The sequence below is a fragment of the Schistocerca nitens genome, chromosome 7 (assembly GCF_023898315.1).
Source record: "Schistocerca nitens isolate TAMUIC-IGC-003100 chromosome 7, iqSchNite1.1, whole genome shotgun sequence".
Taxonomy (NCBI): domain Eukaryota; kingdom Metazoa; phylum Arthropoda; class Insecta; order Orthoptera; family Acrididae; genus Schistocerca; species Schistocerca nitens.
The window spans coordinates 390,121,013-390,146,933 of NC_064620.1; the positions used below are offsets into that span (position 1 = coordinate 390,121,013).

Below are 25,921 nucleotides of genomic sequence, written 5' to 3' on the forward strand. Positions count from 1 at the left end.
TCCCACAAAATTATGAACTGTCCATCCAGTCACTGATGTGTCCATTCTCCTTCCATAGTCTGGGAAATTGTCATACTAAACACTGATTTTAGAATATGATCTCTCACCAAAATGAAAACAACAAATAAATGGATGTAAACTATGTTAAAACAAGGGATTTCAAGAGTCAAAACTTCCAAAATGAAACACAAGTATCATACAACGTGGCTCTTGTGTAGAACAAATAGGAAGTACACCTCACTGTTGCAAATGGACATTACATCACGTCACAGACACAAATTTGAACACAGTAAACAGGCACGTCCATGACCAGCTCGACAGTTCATAATTTTGTGAGGGTGAGGGGGGAAAAAAAAAAGAAAGAAAAAGAAATGGTGTGGCACTTCAAGTTCACTCGATGTTGCCCTTCTTAAGCTTGGACCATTCACTATTTCTGTTTTGCTTCTTTTTTCACAGTTCAGTACACCTTCCCGTTTTCATGTTTGATCTGTGTTCAGTTTTTGACAGGGTATCCACTGGGCCATCTTACCATTAAATCTGTGGGGAGGTGTAATGGAGAGTTTCCCATGTCAGTCCTATCTTCTTTCTGTTCTATGTTAAAAATATGGCCATTAATGAGAACTCTGTAGCAGTTCTGTATGCAGATGATACATCTGTTTCAATTGATGATAATCAAGCAGAAAAATCTCTGACTACATCATTAATACACTGAATAGATTAGAAACATGGTTCCAGCCAAACAAGATGACACTAAGTACCTTGGAAATGCATATGGCATAATGTAGGATCCAACAGTCAAAGTCCCAGGAAATTGAAATAAGCCATAATAATAATGGCATAGAAGCAGTGGAATATGTTGTCTCTCTAGGACTCAATCTAAATAAGAATCTAAACTGGAATATGCTTATTGAATACTTCTTGAGTTAATTATATAGCTTTATGTTTGAACTGCAAGTATTATCCTATGGCACTGACATGAACACCCTGAAAAGGCATACTACAGTCATTTCAAACAGCATTAAGGCATAGTAGGCTACTATTTTTTTGGAGAAACTCTGGTAATATGTTGAATATAAAGAATATTCAGAAAAAAATCATCAGAAACATAAGTTCTGCACATACAAGGGAATTGTGCCATCCATTACTTAAAAACCTGAATATTTTTTTATACAGAAAACAAGAATTATTCATGAACAGTCAATTCATCTAACACCACATTATGAGGCAAAGTTCACATATGAATCACTTTCTGTACTGTAGCTGTGTAAACCATACTTAGTCTGAATCTTGCTTTTATTATTGTTTATAAATACCACATAGGAAGAAGTACGCTGAAAAGTCATCATAAGAAGATCTGTGAAGAGGGCTCTGCAGTATTTGTGGCTATCTGCTTTACACAATGTCCTTATTATTTGATTTTGCTCAATAAAAGCTCTATTGACTTTGGTTGCATTACTGCATTAGATTATTTAGGTCAATATGCGACATTATTGTTCATATTTTTTAAAATATTTTTGTAAATATTTTATTGAAACTGTTAAAGCAGAAGTAGAGACATCTTGTTTGAAGCGAAATCGATACTGAAACTCTTTGATAAGATTAAAGTGAATGTACATATTAAGAAAAAGGGTGTAATATTTACTTTTAAATATTGTAAATATATCTATTTGTTATAATTATTAAATGTAAAAAGGTGATGTAATGTAATTATGTATGTAATAGTTACTGGCACTCACTCAGGGCTGTATGAGACATGTGTAGTATAAAAGATGGAGTAGTTCCGTCAGGAACGAAAAGCTGTGTAAGTGTAGGAAAAGGTGGGAGCGGAAACGTTTGGCGCACTTTGGTGGGCGCGAACACAGGCAGTCAGTGGCCAGTGATCTTAGAGGTAGCACGTACAGTGCCAGCATAGTGTGGAGTGCACCATATTGTTGCATCTTGCCTTGGTTGGAAACTGCAGTTTATCACAGCCTGGTATGGGGAGAAAAACGAGCTATTGATTATAAGATGGATCATTGCTATGAAGAGGAAATAAGTCCGACATGGATAACTGCTCTTGGACGTTCTGATATTATGTAGCAGTTGCCACCAATGCCACCGTTGCTGATCACAGTTTACAGGGTATGACATTTTAGCTATGTATTATAGTGTGTGCCAGGAAGTTGAGATGTGCTTTAAGAATAATAACCATCATCCAAATTAACAATTGTGTCCACCTGGTAATTTATAATTAACATTGCTATTATGTTCTGTGTTAAAATGATTACGTAAGGTTATGCCAAATTCAGAGACCACATTAGATAAATTGTTTGCTGCTTTCGCACTACGGATTAATGAAAGGAAATACTAAGTTGATGATTAATGGTGATAAATAGTAACGTTAAACAGTTTATAGTGAATCAATGAAATGTTGAGTACCAAATATGTTGATGTAGAACCCCCCCCCCCCCCCCCCCTGTCCAAATTTACTTTGTTTTCATGAAATCAGTCTGTTTGATTAAGCAATTTGGTGCTGTAGTTTTGTTTCGAGTGGCTAAACTTTTCTTGTATTGCTGAACCATCTTTTATCTAAATCTAAAGTGAAGTCTGTTAGGTAAGTAGGGAGTTGCAATCTTTTCTGCTGTCCTACTCAGCTTCATTACGTGTGCCTAATTAGACTGGCGAATAATAGTGTACCACCAAGCACATATATCGCTATCGATGCAGAATAGTAGTCTAACTACTGTTACTTGCCATACCTCTGAACTAAGTACTTATCTGAAGAAACGAGTTAAAGTCTGATGCTTATTCCCTAGGTTAAGACACACGGTTATTACACTTGTTTTTGTGGTTTTGCTGTCCGGATAGGTAACTGTATTTCTGTTTGTTACATTGCTTATTATTAACAGTATAGTATAAAAATATTACAGTTGGCTTTGCATGACAGTATTTTTTGTAAACCAATTCAGAGAATACAAAATGCAACGAAGTATTGCATCTGGTTTTACACATCAGGATAGCAAATAACACACACAAGCCAAAAGGAGGAATATTACAAACTGACTTAGATGAAATTGTATCATGTTGGAAAGAATGAGTGTAAGATATTTTACAATTTCCACTTATGATTCCTCTACAAAAGTAAAGAAATCAACAACTCAAAAGTCAATTTTAACATTACAGTGCCTAATTATTCATGGTCCTTTTAGAGACAGTATGTTCTCTCCTTTCTTTGACCTGTGTACTGTCCTATTTAACTGGTTATTTGGTGACCCATAGCTTCAAATGAATTGCAGCCTAGAAAATACACATAAACAACTACTGGGCAAAAATGAAAGTTATGTTATGTTCCAGAAACATACTGGAATCTGCTGAAAGTTTAACCCCAAATCTTTGAATTAGTCATCTGACATTAAATGTACACTAAGGCACAAAATACTTTTATATTTTCATTTAAGTAGTTTATCTGAATTTATTTCTCAGAATGTAGAACAAGAGAACTAAGCATGCTTTTAGGATTGACTGAAATACTAATTAAAATTTAATGCCAACTATTATCGGTATATTTGAAGCGTATTTAAATCACAGTGATCATCTTCATTGGAGACTCACCTGAACCTTATTATTGTCTTTCCAACTGCATCACAAGAGTCAGCATGCTGGAAGGCAAGTTCTGCATCCTGAGGTGAAAATATTTTGTCCACAACTGGCTGAAGACTTCCATCTTCTACTAATTTTCCTAATTCATTCAGTGATACAGGAGATTCATCCATTAAACTCCAAGCATTAGCCCCAACACAGACCTATCACAAAAGAACTATCAGTTATCAGATACAAACCTGACCAATTAAACTGAGCATATACAGCCAAATCCTAAGTTTAAGTACCCTTGAAATATAGGGACATACCCTAAAAAAGCATTTTAAGCGAACCCAGAGGCTGTACAAAAATCGAAAAATGAGCCCATAGTTATCAGCAACTAATGGGCTTGCTACAGTTGTTATAACAAGGCCATCATCTTTGCAAAATTTTAGGCACAGATCATCAGCTGCATGTCCAACTGTATTGAAGACAAAATCAAACCTTCAAACAAAACGAGAAAACAAAAACATTTACAGTTCAAAAGTATGGTATCATCAAAGAACAAATATATTATGTTTACTTACAATGACATTTATAAGTGATTTCTGTTAAAGATTAAAATAAAATGTTACTAGCTTTATTGTCACTTAAGATGGCCGCAAGTGTAGAAGTGTGTGATTCTAACTTGAGAAATAGTTATGCAGTTAAAAAGGAGTTTGTAAGAATTGTACCACTGAAATAACAATGCTAAAAGAACAGATTGCAAGCTTACAATTCATAGTCAGTGCTTTAAGAAGCAATATTGATTCACTCGAGAAAGAAAATCGGGATCTACGATAGAAGCCAACATCAAGTGAAGTGATGCAAGTCAAAAGCAATAAATTGTCCAAGTGGATAAAAATGTCATATAAAGATGGTTTTCCAACTGCAAAAAGAACAACAGACTCTGCAAAAACTATCAGATTTTCTGTTAGAAACAGATATCATGTTTTGCAAACAAGTGACTATGATAACAACTCTCCAAGTGATCATGAACTTGAAAAAATCAGTGAACTGAAAATGAATAGAATTTTTACTAAAAATGTCAACAACAAACACAGATCATCAGGGAAAAAGAGTAATGTACTATTACTAACAGTCAGTCATGGCAGAAATCTATCCAGCATGTTCCGTGAGAAAAATCGCGACATAGCAGTGACTAGTGTAGTCAAATCAGGGTGGGAAGTAGAAATGTTGTAGACATTAACTCTCAGACAAATTTAATCTAGGAAAATGACTTTATTGTCTGTATAATGGGTTCACAAACTATGTGGCAAGAAAATGCTGCAAAATTTTTTACAAGCTAACAGTAATTGCCACACTGACTCATAGGCATGATCTAATTTATAGTTTGTGTGTAAACAAAGAAATTCGGAAAACACACATTAAAATAAGGAAACTGCATTCTTAATACGCTAAGTGCAATGTACTGGGTGTAAGCAAGCTGCATTGAAATCTGCACACAAAGCATGGAATGCATTTGAACTATGAAGGGAAAAGATTTGTTTGTGATCGGGTTAGTGGAATAATTACAGAAAGAGTTCTAAGGAATAAAACAATCTATCAATTTTCTGGACATCCTTCCAACAACAGGGAGGAAAACAAAATGAACAAGAAAGAAGAACAAAAATACAACACTGCTGACGTTCCTAATTTAAACTAAAGGTATGTGATGCTGTAAATATGATTCCCAATTACCAAATCTAAAAATTTATCACCATAATGTGCAATCCCTGCATAATTATATCGATGAGATTAATGTACTGTTAACAGATAAACTTAATGATACGTCTGTGTTACGCATTTCTGAGCACTGGCTTAACCTAGAATTAATCCAGATTATGAAAATAAACAAATTCATTTTGGCTGCTTATTACTGCTGGAAAAAACAGCAAGCAGGGTGGGGTAGCAATCTACACAAAGGATAATTTAGATTTTATTACCCTACCAGACTTAATTAGATCAAATGTTGAAAAGAATTATGAAATTGCAGCTGTAAAAATTACTCAGTTCAACCCGGTTATTGCTACAGTTTACCGATTACCATCTGGAAATTTTGAACTTTTCTTAAACAAAAGGGAGTCATTGCTAAATAAAGTAATTAAATTAGATTGTGAGTTGATAATCTGTGGTGACTTCAATATTGGTTTTCTCACAAATAGTGAAAATGAGGAGACCCTTTTGAACTTTTCAACAACTTGTAGTTGAAAGGCTCAAGTAAAAGCCGCTACCCGAGTAACAGAAACTTGCCAAACAGTTCTAGATCAGTTTCTAGTCAAGAAGAGTTTACAGAACACCTCACTAAAAATTTTCAAAGCAGGTTTTAGTGACCAACTTGCCCAAATATTAAGCATAAAAGTACACAAGGCAGTATTATTAACACATGTCTTTCAGAACCGCATGTAGAAGTTATAATCAGGATAATGTAAACTACTTCAACAACTTATTACAGAAAGAAAAATGGTCAGAAGTGTACAAAATGAACGATATAGATGAAAAATTCAATGCTTTCATTGACACATTAACCTATTTCTTTGAAACTGCATTCCAACCGAAAACTTTAACCATACGAACCCTAGAACAAACAGCTGGATCATAAGGGAAATGAGGGTTTCATGCCAGAAGAAAAGACTACTTCATGAAAAATGTAACTCAAAAAGTTCCTCACACGATGCACGCGATACTATAAAAAACATTCCAAAATATTAAGAAAAGTAATAAAAGCAGCAAAAATGATGCATAATGATGAATTCATTTATAATTCAGCTAATAAATCAAAAGCTTTGTAGCGTGTTATAAAAAAAAAAAGAATCTGGAGAATACAGACAATGTTGCAAAAATACAACACTATCACATAAAAAAAGAAAAGTAACAAACCCCTTAGAAGTAGCCAACACATTTAATAACTTTTTCACAGGTGTTGCTGATAATACGTTACAGCCAAACATTAAGAGCACCCAGGCAAATGGATATAAAATAAGTGCATGTAGAGGATCAATGTACATCAGTTCTGTTTCACAAGATGAAGTAGCTAAAGCAATAAAAGGACTAAAAAATTCCAAGTCTGCAAGCACTGATGGTATATCTGCAACAATATTAAAGAAGAGTGCACCAAACCTAACTGAAATACTCAAACATTTATGTGACTGCTCACTTCAGGCAGGCACTTTCCCTGATGTATTGAAAACATCAAAAGTTATTCCTGTATATAAAAAAGGTGATAAAAACAATGTAAATAACTACAGACCCATCACAATTCCCTCCTGCATCTCTAAAGTACTATAAAAAGTTATGTATGACAAACTTATGAAATTTATAAATAAAAACAGCATCCTGTGTAATGAACAACACAGGTTCAGAAATAAGAGATCAACGACAACTGCTATTTACGAGTGCATCAATTCCATCCTAAACCTGATGGACAAAAAACAAGAATCAATAGGAGTATTTATTGACTTGTCAAAAGCTTTTGACATGGTGGATCATAAAATCCTGCTATCAAAGCTTGAAAGATATGGTATTCGACTTCTGTCCAACAAATGGATCAGTTTCTTCCTGACTAATCGTAAGCGGACAGTGTGCGTCAAGTACACAAATATTAAAGTAAAAACTGTATCTGAACACTTATCTATAAACAAATTAAATGTGGTGTACCCCCAGGATCACTAATGGGACCCCTTCTGTTCCTTCTGTACATAAATGATCTAAACTTAAATTATGATGCACATAAAACAATCATATTTGCAGATGACACCACAAATCTACTAAAAGGAGACAATGAACAGTTACAGCAGACAATAAATGCAGTCATGAAACAACTTAGCAGCTGGGCACAGAGTAATCAGCTTGTAATAAACAGTAAAAAAACCATTGCACTAAAATTCCTAACAAGAACACGTTAATCCCATCAGTCTCTATCAATGACAAACTAGTTGATAACAATACTGAACCCAAATTCTTAGGACTTTGGCTGCAGAGCAATGTCAGATGGAATAAGCATATTGAACTACTCAATGCAGAACTTATCAAAACGTGTTACCTTCTTTGCTCATTAAAATCATGCCGTAATCAGAAAACAGTAATGAATCACGCCTACTTTCATTCTCATCTTAGATATGGGGTCACCTCCTGAGGAAACTCTAAAACAGATAATAGCACTTTTAAACTACAAAAAAGGGCCATTAAAATCTTGTTTTGGTGCAAGCCTAGAGACTGTTTAAGAAATCTGGTATTCCTCCATGCAATGTGTATACATTATGGAAACCCTTTTGTTCTTTACATTAAATGTAATAGATAAGGACTGAAAAAAAAACCTGTGATATACATGATCACCTTACCAGACAAAACAGAAACTTACATATAACTCAAATCAGCACAGCTCTGTGCCAAAAAGGTACTTTTCACATGGGAGTTAAGCTCTATAACAAACTTCCTGAAAACGCAAAAGCTATTACTGAGGTCAATATCTTTGGAAAATCTCTAAAGTCATATTTACAGCATCACTGCTTTTACTCCATTGAAGAATATTTAAATTCATGAAGTGTGTTATAAAAATACTTATGTATAAAGTGTATTATTGTAACCTTAAATACATATGCCTAGAAATGACTTTCAGCTGTATATTTATAACTTGACTTGTCCAATGTCCTATGCATAAGCTGCTTTGTAGACAACAGGACGGCTTTGTAGACAACAGGACCAATAAAAATACAATACAATGCAATCAAGTGAATGATGTATTCACAAAATAAATATCATCACTGTATTTGCAGAGTAATATTACTTCTCTACAGTCCTGGCTAAGATTTGTACTCTTGGAGTGTGCACATATTCACAAACCCAGAAACACAGCCATATCAGGCCAGTGCTTCCCTGACACCCTCCACCCCCCCCCTTCACAACCACCCCTCCCCAATGCTCAGAGTATTTTTCTGTCCATGCAATAAATTTCACTCGTAACTGAAAATGTTTGTTAATAATGATAAAAATACAAACAAAACAATTTTACTTATTAAATATATGTTGTTGTTGTTGTTGTTGTGGTCTTCAGTCCTGAGACTGGTTTGATGCAGCTCTCCACGCCACTCTATCCAGTGCAAGCTGCTTCATCTCCCAGTACCTACTGCAACCTACATCCTTCTGAATCTGCTTAGTGTATTGATCTCTTGGTCTCCCTCTACGATTTTTACCCTCCACGCTGCCCTCCAATGCTAAATTTGTGATCCCTTGATGCCTCAAAACATGTCCAACCAACCGATCCCTTCTTCTAGTCAAGTTGTGCCACAAACTACTCTTCTCCCCAATCCTATTCAATACCTCCTCATTAGTTACGTGATCTACCCACGTTATCTTCGGCATTCTTCTGTAGCACCACATTTCGAAAGGTTCTATTCTCTTCTTGTCCAAACTGGTTATCGTCCATGTTTCACTTACACACATGGCTACACTCCATACAAATACTTTCAGAAACGACTTCCTGACACTTACGAGGGCAGTTCAATAAGTAATGCAACACATTTTTTTTCTGAAACAGGGGTTGTTTTATTCAGCATTGAAATACACCAGGTTATTCCCCAATCTTTTAGCTACACAACACTACTTTTCAACGTAATCTCCATTCAATGCTACGGCCTTACGCCACCTTGAAATGAGGGCGTGTATGCCTGCACGGTACCATTCCACTGGTCGATGTCGGAGCCAACGTCGTACTGCATCAATAGCTTCTTCATCATCCGCGTAGTGCGTCCCACGGATTGCGTCCTTCATTGGGCCAAACATATGGAAATCCGACGGTGCAAGATCGGGGCTGTAGGGTGCATGAGGAAGAACAGTCCACTGAAGTTTTGTGAGCTCTCGGGTGCGAAGACTTGTGTGAGGTCTTGCGTTGTCATGAAGAAGGAGAAGTTCGTTCTGATTTTTGTGCCTACGAACACGCTGAAGTCGTTTCTTCAATTTCTGAAGAGTAGCACAATACACTTCAGAGTTGATCGTTTGACCATGGGGAAGGACATCGAACAGAATAACCCCTTCAGCGTCCCAGAAGACTGTAACCATGACTTTACCGCCTGAGGGAATGGCTTTAAACTTTTTCTTGGTAGGGGAGTGGGTGTGGCGCCACTCCATTGATTGCCGTTTTGTTTCAGGTTCGAAGTGATGAACCCATGATTCATCGCCTGTAACAATCTTTGACAAGAAATTGTCACCCTCAGCCACATGACGAGCAAGCAATTCCGCACAGATGGTTCTCCTTTGCTCTTTATGGTGTTCGGTTAGACAACGAGGGACCCAGCGGGAACAAACCTTTGAATATCCCAACTGGTGAACAATTGTGACAGCACTACCAACAGAGATGTCAAGTTGAGCACTGAGTTGTTTGATGGTGATCCGTCGATCATTTCGAACGAGTGTGTTCGCAAGCTCCGCCATTGCAGGAGTCACAGCTGTGCACGGCCGGCCCGCACGCGGGAGATCAGACAGTCTTGCTTGACCTTGCGGCGATGATGACACACGCTTTGCCCAACGACTCACCGTGCTTTTGTCCACTGCCAGATCACCGCAGACATTCTGCAAGCGCCTATGAATATCTGAGATGCCCTGGTTTTCCGCCAAAAGAAACTCGATCACTGCCCGTTGTTTGCAACGCACATCCGTTACAGACGCCATTTTAACAGCTCCGTACAGCGCTGCCACCTGTCGGAAGTCAATGAAACTATACGAGACGAAGCGGGAATGTTTGAAAATATTCCACAAGAAATTTCCGGTTTTTTCAACCAAAATTGGCCGAGAAAAAAAATGTGTTGCATTACTTATTGAACTGCCCTCGTAAATCTATACTCGATGTTAACAAATTTCTCTTCTTCAGAAACGATTTCCTTGCCACTGCCAGTCTACATTTTATATCCTCTCTACTTCGACCATCATCAGTTATTTTGCTCCCTAAATAGCAAAACTCCTTTACTACTTTAATTGTCTCATTTCCTAATCTAATCCCCTCAGCATCACCCGATTTAATTTGACTACATTCCATTATCCTCGTTTTGCTTTTGTTGATATTCATCTTATATCCTCCTTTCAAGACACTGTCCATTCCGTTCAACTGCTCTTCCAAGTCCTTTGCTGTCTCTGACAGAATTACAATGTCATCAGTGAACCTCAAAGTTTTTACTTCTACTCCATGAATTTTAATACCTACTCCGAATTTTTCTTTTGTTTCCTTTACTGCTTGCTCAATATACAGATTGAATAACATCGGGGAGAGGCTACAACCCTGTCTCACTCCTTTCCCAACCACTGCTTCCCTTTCATGCCCCTCAACACTTATAACTGCCATCTGGTTTCTGTACAAATTGTAAATAGCCTTTCGCTCCCTGTATTTTACCCCTGCCACCTTCAGAATTTGAAAGAGAGTATTCCAGTTAACGTTGTCAAAAGCTTTCTCTAAGTCTACAAATGCTAGAAACGTAGGTTTGCCTTTTCTTAATCTTTCTTCTAAGATAAGTCGTAAGGTTAGTATTGCCTCACGTGTTCCAACATTTCTACGGAATCCAAACTGATCTTCCCCGAGGTCCGCTTCTACCAGTTTTTCCATTCGTCTGTAAAGAATTCGCGTTAGTATTTTGCAGCTGTGACTTATTAAACTGATAGTTCGGGAATTTTCACATCTGTCAACACCTGCTTTCTTTGGGATTGGAATTATTATATTCTTCTTGAAGTCTGTGGGTATTTCGCCTGTCTCATACATCTTGCTCCCCAGATGGTAGAGTTTTGTCATGACTGGCTCTCCCAAGGCCATCAGTAGTTCTAATGGAATGTTGTCTACTCCCGGGGCCTTGTTTCGACTCAGGTCTTTCAGTGCTCTGTCAAACTCTTCACGCAGTATCTTATCTCCCATTTCATCTTCATCTACATCCTCTTCCATTTCCATAATACTGTCCTCAAGTACATCGCCCTTGTATAAACCCTCTATATACTCCTTCCACCTTTCTGCCTTCCCTTCTTTGCTTAGAACTGGGTTGCCATCTGAGCTCTTGATATTCATACAAGTGGTTCTCTTCTCTCCAAAGGTCTCTTTAATTTTCCTGTAGGCAGTATCTATCTTACCCCTAGTGAGACAAGCCTCTACATCCTTACATTTGTCCTCTAGCCATCCCTGCTTAGCCATTTTGCACTTTCTGTCGATCTCATTTTTGAGACGTTTGTATTCCTTTTGCCTGCTTCATTTACTGCATTTTTATATTTTCTCCTTTCATCAATTAAATTCAATATTTCTTCTGTTACCCAAGGATTTCTATTAGCCCTCGTCTTTTTACCTAATTTATCCTCTGCTGCCTTCACTACTTCATCCCTCAGAGCTACCCATTCTTCTTCTACTGTATTTCTTTCCCCCATTCCTGTCAATTGTTCCCTTATGCTCTCCCTGAAACTCTCTACAACCTCTGCTTCTTTCAGTTTATCCAGGTCCCATCCCCATAAATTCCCACCTTTTTGCAGTTTCTTCAGTTTCAATCTGCAGTTCACAACCAATAGATTGTGGTCAGAATCCACATCTGCCCCTGGAAATGTCTTACAATTTAAGACCTGGTTCCTAAATCTCTGTCTTACCATTATCTATCTGATACCTATTAGTATCTCCAGGATTCTTCCAGGTATACAACCTTCTTTTATGATTCTTGAACCAAGTGTTAGCTGTGATTAAGTTATGCTCTGTGCACAATTCTACAAGGCGGCTTCCTCTTTCATTTCTTCCCCCCAATCCATATTCACCTACTATGTTTCCTTCTCTCCCTTTTCCTACTGACAAATTCCAGTCACCTATGACTATTAAATTTTCGTCTCCCTTCACTACCTGAATAATTTCTTTTATCTCGTCATACATTTCATCAATTTCTTCATCATCTGCAGAGCTAGTTGGCATATAAACTTGTACTACTGTAGTAGGCATGGGCTTTGTGTCTATCTTGGCCACAATAATGCGTTCACTATGCTGTTTGTAGTAGCTAACCCGCACTCCTATTTTTTTATTCATTATTAAACCTACTACTGCATTACCCCTATTTGATTTTGTATTTATAACCCTGTAATCACCTGACCAAAAGTCTTGTTCCTCCTGCCACCGAACTTCACTAATTCCCACTATATCTAACTTTAACCTATCCATTTCCCTTTTTAAATTTTCTAACCTACCTGCCCGATTAAGGGATCTGACATTCCACGCTCCGATCCGTAGAATGCCAGTTTTCTTTCTCCTGATAATGACGTCCTCTTGATTAGTCCCCTCCCAGAGATCTGAATGGGGGACTATTTTACCTCCGGAATATTTTACCCAAGAGGACGCCATCATCATTTAATCATACAGTAAAGCTGCATGTCCTCGGGAAAAATTACGCTGTAGTTTCCCCTTGCTTTCAGCCGTTCGCAGTACCAGCACAGCAAGGCCGTTTTGGTTAATGTTACAAGGCCAGATCAGTCAATCATCCAGACTGTTGCCCCTGCAACTACTGAAAAGGCTGCTGCCCCTCTTCAGGAACCACATGTTTGTCTGGCCTCTCAACAGATACCCCTCCGTTGTGGTTGCACCTATGGTACGGCCATCTGTATCGCTGAGGCACGCAAGCCTCCCCACCAACGGCAAGGTCCATGGTTCATGGGGGGATTAAATATATACTGAGAAGTTTATACACACAGGGATATTACAGTACTATGTGAAATACAGAAAAATATAATTAGTGGCACGGAGTTACCTAGGTTAAATTCTGTTAAACTTGAAAACTTGTCTACTTTAAAAATTACATAGGAAAAAAATGCGCACATAAATAATTTGAGCCACATGTTGAAATAACAGTCAGATTTTATGTAAAGTCAAGAATATTGCTCACAAGACAGTACTTAACTAATAATGGTCTCAGAAATGGTGAAGTTAAACAAATAGGTCCTTGAGGCAGGCTTTTCACTACAGGTCTATCAGGCCAACCTGGAAGCAGTGGCGTACATCAGCAGCCAAAAGTAAGAAAAGTGTTGCAAATTAACTGAAAACTCTCAGGTCAAGCAGGGTCTTGGAACCTTTCTGAAAACATTTCATACAGTGTTCAAGCAATGGCCTGACATGGCTGTGCTTCTGAGTTTGTAAGCATGTGCACACACCAGAAGCACAAATCTTAGCTAGGCCTTACAGAAGTAATATTGTTATCAGTCATGTTAGCTCCATGAAAGAGAATGTTTCATGTTATGAAAGAAGAAAGAGTTGCCCAACAAGAAGTTCTTTAATTCACTCTTAAAATCCAAAACATTATTTACAAGAGATGTTACAGATGCTCTACCAGGTTCTTCAATACATATGTATCCATTTACCTGACCCATTTCTGTACTAGTGTTAACTCTTGAAGTTTTTTTAAAGCTTATTTTTCACCCTAGTGCCATACTCATGCTTATCACTATTTCTAATAAAAGACAAATATTACTAATGGCAAAGAACACTAATGAATATTTATAATGTGAAGCAGCTGTCAAAATTTCAAGCTTTCTTGAAGAGGTCCCTGTAAAATTTTCTAGAACTAACACCAGATACAATTCTTACAACACACTCCTGTATTCTGAAGAAACTATCCCTGTAAGTTGAGTTTCCTGAAAACATTATTCCATAACTCACCAGTGAACAGAAATACTCAGAATAAACTACTTTCTTCATTTTTAATTAACTTTAGTAGTAATCATGAACACCACAAATGTAGCCAAACTAAGGCACTTCATAAATTCTAGGATATGACTTTTTCAGTATTACCATTCCTCACTTCTTCTACAGATCAGGCCACAGAGTGATCAAAAAATTAGGAAACTAATGCAACTTTCTAATAAATGAAATAATACGGTTTCAATTTAATTTAATAACATATTACTATCAACTACAGTCATTTTTGTAAAAGGAAATCAATGTTTTGCCACACACACAGGTATTAACCATAAACATGAAATCTGCAATCACCTATCATGTTCTGAAAGCTGCTTCTCAACATCTGGCTGCTGGTCAGAAACAATACAGTCTGCACCTAAAGCTTGCGCAACTGGTATTGCCCTGTGTGGACAAGTCACAGTTACATGAACACCCCACAGACGCGCAAGCTGCAGTATTATCACTCCGACAGCTGTACATCCAGTATGGACCAATATTCTGAAACAAACCACACAAGTCTCAAACATACATCTGCATAAATTGATGACCAATTCCTTAACAAGACTTGACATCTAGCACAAAAAGGGGCTCAAAGTGAACAAAAACACTAACAAAAATTCTGTTCAAAGAATGAGAATATAAAAAGAAGCAGCAAATAATATGGGGTAAAAATAATTGTGAATCCACATCTAGGGAACTGGTGTTGCCAATAAAAGAGACAATGATAAACAAGTGAAAATTCTGTAGTGGAAGTGGCAAGCAATAGACTGAGATGACAGATGTCATGGGACATGATATGTACATATACAGATTGCGGCAGTATCGCATATGCAAGGTATAACAGGGCAGTGCATTGGCTGAGCTGTCATTTGTACTCAGATGATTCATGTGAACAGGTTCCCAACACTATTATGGCCACATGACGGGAATTAACAGACTCTGAACATGGGATATTCAGTTTCAGAAATAGTTAGGGAAGTCAATATTCCGACATCTACAGTGCCAAGAGTGCGGCGAGAATTCCAAATTACCTCTCACTGCAGACAACATAGTGGCTGATAGCCTTCATTTAATGACTGAGAGCAGTGGGGTTTGCACAGGAGCTGTCAGTGCTAACAGACAAATAACACTGCATCAAATAATTACATAAATCAATTCGAGATGTACAACGAACATATTTGTTAGGTCAGTGTGGCAAAATTTGGCTTTAATGGGCTATAACAGCAGACAACTGATGTCGCCTGCAGCTCATGACCATATCGGTTAGACCCTAGACAAATGGGACTGGTCAGATGAGTCCCAATTTCAGTTGGTAAGAGCTGATGGTAGGGTTTGAGTGTGGCACAGACACCATGACGCCATGGACCCACTGCAAAAAAACACAACAAACTGGCGATGGCTCCATAATGGCTGTGTTTACATGGAATAGATTCAACCATCTGGTTCAACTGAACCAATCATTGACTGGAAATGGTTAGGTTCAGATAACAGCTGATGATAATGCAAATGGTCTCCAATTAGCAGAACATAATCATTTCCAGTCAATTATCAGTTCAGTTGGGCCAGATAACCCAGCCTATTCTATGTAAATACAGTGCACACCGTTATAGTCATCACCATCCTGCACAATGCCATGCTGATAACTTCGGTCCATGGCTTTGTGGGGTCTGCGTCACACTCAAACCCTCCATCAGCTCTTACCAACTTAAATCAGTACTCTACAAATTATTACACTGCTCATGGTGTCCCAGTGTCTGAGTGAGTGGTAAAATTATAGCACAAAGAACCACATGGAAGGGATAATAACTAGATGTTCATGTTCAGAGAGAGAGAGAGAGAGAGAGAGATGAACACTGGTAAATAGAGATCAGCAAATATTCAAGGCTTGGCTAAATACTACATAATCAGTGGTGATTCTCATGCGTGTTGGAACATATAAAACATCATCATCATCATCAGGATTTATTTCCAGCGAGCTGGGTACGAACTTTGTGAACGATATGCCTCCATTGGTTTCTGTCCTGGTATAGCTTTTCCCTCTCCACTACATCCCATGTTACTCCACTCCTCTTGACATCTTCCTTAACCTGGTCTATCCATCTCTTTCTAGGCTGCCCAATTGGTCTTCTTCTTGGTACCTCCATCTCCAAATACTGGCGTGGAGTTTGAGTCGGGTGCATTCGCTTCACATGACCGAACCACTTCAATCTCAAAGCACTCATCTTCTCCTCTGTAGTCAATGTTACCTGCAGGTCTCTCCTTACATAATCATTCCTGACTTTGTCTCTCCTAGTTTTTCGTAGAGCTGAGCTAAGGAACTTCATTTCACATGCCTGTATTTGACTTTCTCCTCTCTTACTTATGACACAGGCCTCTAGACTATACATCATGATAGGCAGGAGATAAGTTTCATTACGTTGTCTGTTTGGCTCTTTGAGGGACTTCCTTGTCCCAGATTAGATTTTGTACTTGGTGGAAGAAGCTAGATCCTTTTGTTATTCTGTTTAAGACTTCTAGTTTGGAACTTCCATCACGTGATACAATGCTACCCAGATAATTGAAGCTTTTCGTACATTCAACCTTCTCCCCCTCCAGTATGATGTGACAAGATGTAGGTGTCCTGTTCACCTTCATTGCCACTGTCTTGTTCCTACTCACAGTTAACTTGAATTTTTTAAATTTTGTGTCCCAGTAATCTAGTCTCCTCTGAACTTCCATTTACGTCTCTTCCCAAATGGTGATGTCATCAGCAAAAACAAATGCACTGAGATCTTCATTTTCTTCTTCCTTGATTTCTTTCATGATTGTGTCCATAAACATATAAAAATAAGAAATTAAACAGTAAGAATTCTATTATATCTTTTTCACAAATGTACTTAGATAAATGGTTTTCAACAGTCACTCTGTTCTGCAACATATCTGCTCCACCTGCCCACAAGAGCTTGTGAATGTCCTTAGGGGAGGTAGAGAGGAGAAGGGGGATCATTTCCACATTGCCTCCATGACATGAAGATTATCTGAAAACTTTTGATGTACATAATGGTAGTTCTTCACACCATATAGGGTGTCCCAGCTATCTTGTCCACCCAAAATATCTCTGGAACAATAACAGCTATTGGAAAACGACTTTCACCGGTATCAATGAAGGGCTGGGGCCCATGAATGTACATATTTGGAAACATTCTAAAACGAAAGCATATGTGTTTTTTAACACAAACTTATGTTTTTTTAAATGGACCTCCTATATTTTTTCTTCAGCAATCCATAGCATGACAAAGCACATACACAATGGCATTGATTGCATCGCAATATTCCCATTACATCCCGAGATATTGAGACGCGAAGTTGACGTTTGAAACACCCAACATGCGCTGCTAGCACACGTCCTGAGGATCAGGCGTGAACCCCATGCTGCCGGTATTCGCGATGTGATTGACATGTGTAATCACACCTCCATACTTATCAAGAGGGACACTTACTTGTCAATCACATTGCGATTACGGGCAGCATGGGGTTCATGCCTGAGCCTCAGGACGTGCGCTAGCAGCGCATGTCGGGTGTTTCAAGCGTCAACTTCGCGTCTCAATATCTCGGAATGTAATGGGAATATTGCGATGCAATCAACGCCATTGTGTATGTGCTTTGTCATGCTATGGATTGCTGAAGAAAAAATATAGGAGGTCCATTTAAAAAAACATAAGTTTGTGTTAAAAAACACATATGCTTTCGTTTTAGAATGTTTCCAAATATGTACATTCATGGGCCCCAGCCCTACATTGATACCGGCGAACGTCGTTTTCCAATAGCTGTTATTGTTCCAGAGATATTTTGGGTGGACAAGATAGCTGGGACACCCTGTATATTCCACACTTAGTGTGCACAGCCATATGAGGGTAATATTGTAATTGTGCAGCAGTACTTTCTGTGAAGGAAAAACTCTTCAGCTCTCTTAAAAAAATAAATCACTGTAATTAGTACTAATCATACTTGGTTCTTTTCTTGGAAGTGCACCAATAGAGGATCTTCAACGGTCCAAAAGATCATTGTGATAACTTCTCCTATGGATGCCTGTGTCTTTTTTTCTTGGCTGTAGATCAATTCCAACAATTATCTCTTCCTCTCTATGTAAAATAATGGAAAGGCAACCAATCACTACAGTGGACTGATGTGTGGAGCATAGAAACATGTACAGAAAACAGTATACACACTAGCTTTCAAGCTCTTGTTCTTCTTCTAGTAAAGGTACACACATTCACACACACAAGGCCACTCTCTGTCTCTTATGGGGTGCAATCAGGACTCTTGTTCCATCGTAACTCAATCTGAAAAATAAGTGAATGTCCCACACGCACATAATGCTCTAACTGCTTCTGAGATATTTTCTGCCCTGCACACTTGTAATTATTGGATGACCACCTCAGTCGAAATCAGTTACACGCTTTTCTTAAGTCAAGTACAGAATGGATAATACTGTATGCAGTACCATGACATGTGCTGAATTTCGTCAACAGCAGCTCAGTGTTGCTGCTTCGCTGTGTCTGTTTTCACAAGCATCAGTATTCCAGTCCACTGTTCGTTGCTGATGTCGCATTCTGTTTCTTTTTATAATTCCACTTATTCACTCTCCCTTTCTTTCCATAATGGTTGCCACACAGAATCTACATTCTACTGTACATTTCAGAAAGTTCATTAGCTATGACCACAAAAGATGAATAACATCATGTTGATCCTGTGCGATGCGCTTTGCCAGTGGTCAGATCATATTTCATACACAATCATACAGGTGCATATAATTTAATCATCATGATATCTTTATAGCATATTGCTAATCCCATAAAACTGTGCATACATCAACATTAGAGTTCTAATAAAATGTTGGTTATTTGATGATTTACCTTCATAGCCCACTTCTTGCACCGATGTTTACTGCATGCCTTCTGGCCACCTTTGAAATGAGCCTTCAGTTCACTCTGAACATGGTCAAATGGCATTTCTGATATATCAGTGCAAGAAGTGGACTAAATCTGATTCCATACCAAAAATCTAATAATTACAAAATCAGTAATTAGTGTGTTAGGAGCTGACATATTTGAAGGCCATGAAAACACTGAAATTACACAATATGTTGTAAAAACAGGTCAAGATTCTGGAACTGTCCACATCTGGTATAAACTCTGAACATCTAATTCCAAGATAATGTAATATCACACCACGCCCACCAACCAGCTAATGCACTCCGTCCACTTCCAGCATTATAATTAGAACCTGGATTTTTAGGTAGTTACGTGTTCTTTACCTACACTTACACGCAGGTGAAATTGTCACCATATGCTACCAACATACAACACAATGGAGCTAAGTCAGGGGACTCTGGACAAGAAAATGTTTGTATGTTTACCATTGAAACTTAGTTCCTGTGTTTACCTGAAAACAGATGTCTACGTTCATAACTGTGATGTTTATAAATAGCTCGTTATTGAAAGTTTTGCCTGGGAGAACTATTGCCTGAAGTTCGTGTACTTTCCTGTGATACATGCAGGGAACCGGATGTGATCATCTGATGGTGTATGGCAAACTGTCTGGAAAAGCCCAACTTTTCCACAGCCACTGCAGTGGGCCCAGCGATCTGTACACTTTGCACATGGGTGCACTGTGAAGCAGTCTGGACATGACAGAAGTCCCCACTGCCACAGTCAATGTGTTACGATTGCGATTTCAGAGCCCACCGATACATCTCACACTGATAATTCATGATGCTACCATCTTGGAAATGGTTTGCAGGTATTAAACATTCACAGAAAGTGATGTGGTATGCTGACCGTTGCTACCTGCTGTTAGCCACGTGATGCTCATTTTCTGCCTGTGCAATTCTGAGTGTTCACAATTTTCAAAGTATCTTCCAATGACAGACTGTATAGTCTGAGGGCTGATATGTGTGCTTCCAGAGGACTGATATGTGTGCTTCCAGACTGATGCCAACTGGACAACTGTGTGTCTAATTAGAGTGTCTGCAGGTGAGATTTTGCATGCTGGGTTCACAAAAGTAAAATTGCATTGGTGACAACCCTTGTAAATCAGTCACCCAGGAGCGATACATCTGATCAGGTTGTTTGTGGTACTGATGAAATTTGAGTTACGAAGCGAGTGCATGAAATTGTTTCACATAACAACTCAAAAGCAACATGCACATTTCTATTAATTTTAGGGTGACTTGATTCGAGAGAGGGCCCAACTTCTTAAAGTAAGAAAACCATATCTGGGGACTCCCAAGACAGAAAGACCAATCCTAGCATACTGTCATCAGTTACCTGAAAGGCAGTGAAGTCCTATTGCAGCTACTGTAAATGTGTGTCCCAATCCTCTTTAGCATCATTAAATGGTGGAAACACTGGTGGAAGACTCTCCACCTTGGAAGTAATCATTGCCTGTATTGGTTGGGTACCCATTATCTGCAGTTGATCTCTCATGAGCCAAACTTCTTGAAGCAGCAACTAAATGTGCTGCTGCTGTTGTTGTTGTTGCTATTACTGAAACTGCTGTTGCAATTTTCATAAGCTCTGCTTCCATGGTACTCTGATAACCCTTTATCTCACTGCCAATTACTGTGAGCAAAATTCAGTTGAATGTCAGGTATGACTTGGATGAAACCCGATGAGGTTGGGTCGACTATTCTGCAGCCATCAACAGCAGATTGCCAAGTGGGAATAGTAAAGACAATAACAAGAAAACGGACAAATGGAGATGGCACCACAAATAAACCAAGTCCAACAAATAACCTGGAAAGAGAGAACTTGAGACATAACAAAAACAGAAACCAAGAACCAATGGTGCATTATGAAAAGATGATATCAAAGCAAATACACCACTGAGTCCCATGTCACAACGTGGCAGAACTTATAGGGTGACCATGGCCTCTAATCTGCTGGCAGAATGGTGTGTGGTGCTGTGACAAGGCAATTCTAGTGTCCATGATTTTCACAGCTTTGTCTGATGGCCAAGATCCAATTCCATTATCTCCTCTAGTCTTTCAAAGTCGCCAGGCCAGGATACCAAACTACCTTCGCAGGAATCATTAGAAACTGTTAAGAACATCAAATGCATCTGAAATCAGAAGTGATATTGCACAGAAGGCAGTGAATAAGTTTGACTCTGTTTTGGCAAAAAATTCACAATAATCAAATTTTGCTACTACTTGAAATACCCTCAGTGAAGGAGAAGAAGGCGCTCCATCAGACCTGTCTCCAGGAATATTTCAGCTCCTAAAATGTGCACCACAAACATCTTCTGATGTGGAGGACTCATTTTCCTCCTACAAAAACAGTCTTTCTGACCGGCTAGATTCTTTGACTGCCGAATATTTGAGGAAGTACCTGGACATTCACTCACTGCACTCAAAATGAAAGGTAAGGTATGTGTGGTATCCACCATTATTAAATCTCTGCACTGAGCAGCAGCATACCCCATTACACATGGCTGAGAAATGCATCACTGGTCACACTACTCTGTGTGGGGCCCGCTGCTAGCATCACAGGGCGCATTTGCACGTGCACGCTTCAAATCACAGCGATTGGCCCACCATAACACTTAGCGATTGGCTGTCCAGAATATACAGTTACCCCAGCACCAGCTCCATTAACTATGGAGCCTTATTTAACGCCGCTACCAACATCTACAAGACAGTTCTCATCGCACTATTTTCTACTCCATGAATCGGAAGTGCTCGCTGCATTGAACTGTTCCGTCTCTTGGACTGGTGTACCTCCTACTCAGTGTTGATTTGGCTGCGCTCTGGGCTTAGAATCTGGCTGCTACATTGGAACTTGGACTTCAACGTACACTAGGCTTAGTATGGCAATGGACTTGTGATTTCCACCCGAACTCCACTTGCACTTCCCAGACATTGGTATAACCACCAGCAATTTATATAATTTTCAAAAAGTGTTCAACAACAACTTGGCACTTGGTGACAGAATTATTTGTATCAGTGTTGTTATGATAAACTGTAGTACTGCGAGGTATATATTGTGTTACTCCTGGTTATAACAGTTTGGTATCTTAATAATTTCAGTGAAGATGGGCATTTCAGTAAACAGATGTGACCAAAAATAGTTTTCATTTATTAGTGCAGCATACGCTTTCAAAATACAAAATTAAGTAAAGTAAATCTACTTTCTTGAGATACCTTTTTGTGTTGGGTATTTGTAAATGCATGCCAATATAATAGGCTATGTGGTTCAGAAGTTGATTTCAGATGAAACTATTGTTTTATATCATATATTTAATAACATATTTTCATATAATCACATATTTTCATACATACTTTACTCATTTTCATTACATAAACATGTCATATTTTGCATGATGATATTACATAAACATCTGGGCTCTAATTGTAATGTAGTGTTGTTATTATTTTTCTTTACTTTTTCTTTTGCTATTCATCAGATGCCCACTTAAGAAGAAATGTACCTCGGCTGCCATGTCAGTTTCACTTGTCATGAAATGAGAGTTTTAGAGCTGGCTTTTGTTCTAACAGCATTCATTTTGAGCAGATGTAAGTCAGAAATGTGCTTGCAACTGTATCTGAATTCACTCAAAATATATTATGAGTTCTTAAAATATTTGTGTTGTCTACATTATTTCAAGATCATCCTTTACTGCTATCTCTGTTGTGGGGGAGGGGACAATTACATTTGAGCTTATGAGCCAAAGAAGTAATAGAAATAGTAGAAGAACATTTTTAAAACACTGTAATAAACATGTAAACTTTGTTAGTAAATTTGCTAGGTTACTGATTCCTTCACCACAACATACTACCTCCTGTATGACCACAAAAGATTTTATTGGAAGTTGACTGCGGAGAAAAACAGGCATTTGTTCAACTAATGTCTTCTGCTTTGCCTGAGAAGATGAGTGTCTCAACATGCCTTGGCATATTTATAATCCCCTCATTTTTTCCTCAAATTTGCTCCGCTTCCCAGTTCATGTTACTTGCCACTCCATGTTCTCATCTAACGGAACATTATATGCATTAGTGATTTTAAACCCAGAGTCATGTTATGTTCATCTTCTATTACATTTGGATTAACACAAGCCTTCACTGAAAACTGATGTTCTTGCATCAAAATATGGCACTGAAGGATTTAAATGTATGTTCTCCTAATGGAAATATTCACCATCTGTGGGCACCCAACCAACAGAAACAGCATGCCACTCTGTGCAGTGTGGAATCAACATGCTCAGTTGATACTCAGCGACTAGACTCTTCTTACTTCACCATTGAGGGCAGCACACACAACTTGGCTGCCTCACACATGCCGCCTCCTAATGCATGCGTCATAAACCGCCAGAACGATTCGCATGCGCAGAATTCACTATAAATACCGTGAATGCATCAGGTCTCTTCAGTACTTTGTCTACTCACCTGAGAATGGCCGAACATCTCTGGGCCAAAAAATCGTGGCAGAATGTTGATGATATACAGTTGCAAACACATAAATTACTGGAAGAACAAATATGCCAGGAAAATTTTAGAAGTCACATCAAATACCTCTACGGGGAGAAAATGGTTCGGATATCCACAGACTGGATAAATTACGTGAGGAAAGAGCCAGGTTACTGTGCTCATTTAATTTCTTATTGAAATGTGGAGACAATAATTTGATTCCTAGAGTTGTTCACTTTATTAATAGTGTTGCTGCAAATAAGATTAAGAGCAGGGCAAGTATGGCCTTGGTTAGAGAACGCATCCATTTTACATGTTGAGAGTTAGAGGTGATTTCCAAGGATTTATTTTATTTACATCTGACGATTGCAGCAAGATGCTCCTCCCTTAGTTGGGATTGGATTGTTGGTGTAACTTGGGCCAAGGCGGACTCTGCCTATGGGGATAGTACAAATAGACAAAGTACTACGTTTAATGATCTCGCAACACGTAAACCGCAAGAAACTCCTTCTGGACGATCTGTTGTGAATCTCACGGAGAAATCATTTGACGATGCAACGATGTCAGTAATTGCGAAAGGTTTAAACTTTGCTCCTACATGTTCTTCACCTCCTTTAATGGATTTCACCAGTTCTATTGAGGAGGCTATTAGACCTCTTTCCATGGATTCTGTAGACGAAATTTGACAAGAATCATGTTGTACCATGCTGAAATGGAAGACTTTGAGGAGAAAGCTCTTGAGTCTGCCCTCTTGAAGCCCACTGTTTTTTCGGGTTACATAGATGATACTTTCATTGTATTGCCTCATGACAGACAAGAACTGGAAAAATTCTTTAATCATTTAAGGGGAGCCAGAATGATGAAAATGACAAAATTAACTTCTTTTTCATTATAAAATTATTTGGGGTTTTCTGAAAAAAACAAATCAAGTTTCACTCTTCTAAGTGAATTCTAAGTGTGTTTTTTATCACTGAAAATTTGACGTGCCACGTAAATTGTTGTAGCGACTTGGTGTGTCAACTCTGATGGCGCTGCTCGCTGGTTGCAAGCATGGTATCTTTGCGGAATTAGACAGTGTTTTGTTTTCCAATGTTGTATGGCTTTATCTCTGTGACAAGTGACTGTCCATATCGGTAAACATAAACGCTGTACCGTGTGTGTTGACTTGTGGAGTTTGCCTTGAGTTATTTAACTGATCAATTTTGCGTATTTGACGAATTTTGCTCACACTTGTTTTACATATTTGGTTTGTGGACATCAATATGCCCCGTTTCGGCTATCAAGTGTTTAAGAAAAGGCACAATGTGTGGAAGAAGAAATCTTTTGTTGTTTCGAAGGGAGATGCTGCTCAGAATTCTTCACTGACTACTCCAAATGAAAGTGACAGAACTTCTTCCAGCAAGAAACTTTGTGACAGCAAAGAAAAATTTGGAAACTATGAAAGTCACAGTAATGATGTAAATGAAATAATTAACATTTCCTTGCTCTCTAATATTTTGAAACATAACGTATTATGCAAAGTTTGTAGAGAAAGAGGACTGGAATTGAAAATAACTTCACATCTACATCTACATTCATACTCCGCAAGCCACCCAACGGTGTGTGGCGGAGGGCACTTTACATGCCACACATTGGTTTGACATGTAAAATGTCATTGAAGTGTAACAAATGTGCTGCACAAGTTTCATTTTCTAATTCTAACAGTATTTCTCATAGTGGTAATAGTGGAAAGAAGGTGTATGATATAAATGTTAGGCTAGTGTATGGCCTGCGTTGCATTGGCAAGGGCAGTGCTGCAGGGACAATGTTATGTGGAATTATGAACTTGCCAAAACCACCAACCAAGTTTGGATTTTATAATGAACTGGTGGGATCTTCTGCTGAAGACGTTGCTCAAGCAACAATGAAGAAAGCAGTTGAAGAAGCTGTGACAGATAATGGGAATTGTAGAGATTTAACTGTTGCTTTAGATGGATCATGGCAACATAGAGGTCATAAATTTCTAAGTGGAGTTGTGACAGGTACCAATGGAGACAGTTGCAAAGTAATTGATGTTGCTATTCTCTCAAAATATTGCAAGTGCGAGGGCAATACCAAGGACGAACATAGTGAAAGTTGCGATGCAAATTTTCACGGCACGAGTGGAGCGATGGAAATAGAGGGAGTGAAAGCTATTTTTTCCAGATCACAAGGAGTGGTATAATGTATGA

General features: G+C 38.5%; 1 protein-coding gene across 4 annotated transcripts in view; it reads right to left on the reverse strand.

The window, feature by feature from the left end:
* The window catches only part of LOC126194713 (reticulon-4-interacting protein 1 homolog, mitochondrial-like), a 176,153-nt gene that overhangs the window by 103,504 nt on the left and 46,728 nt on the right, over nucleotides 1-25,921 (reverse strand). For all 4 annotated transcript variants that reach the window (XM_049932953.1, XM_049932954.1, XM_049932955.1 and 1 more), the window contains exons 6-8: nucleotides 14,579-14,764; nucleotides 3,888-4,062; nucleotides 3,592-3,782 (exon numbers count right to left, since the gene is read on the reverse strand). In XM_049932953.1, the coding sequence (XP_049788910.1) occupies nucleotides 3,592-3,782; nucleotides 3,888-4,062; nucleotides 14,579-14,764 (552 nt within the window). The remainder of the gene's footprint in view (nucleotides 1-3,591; nucleotides 3,783-3,887; nucleotides 4,063-14,578; nucleotides 14,765-25,921) is intronic.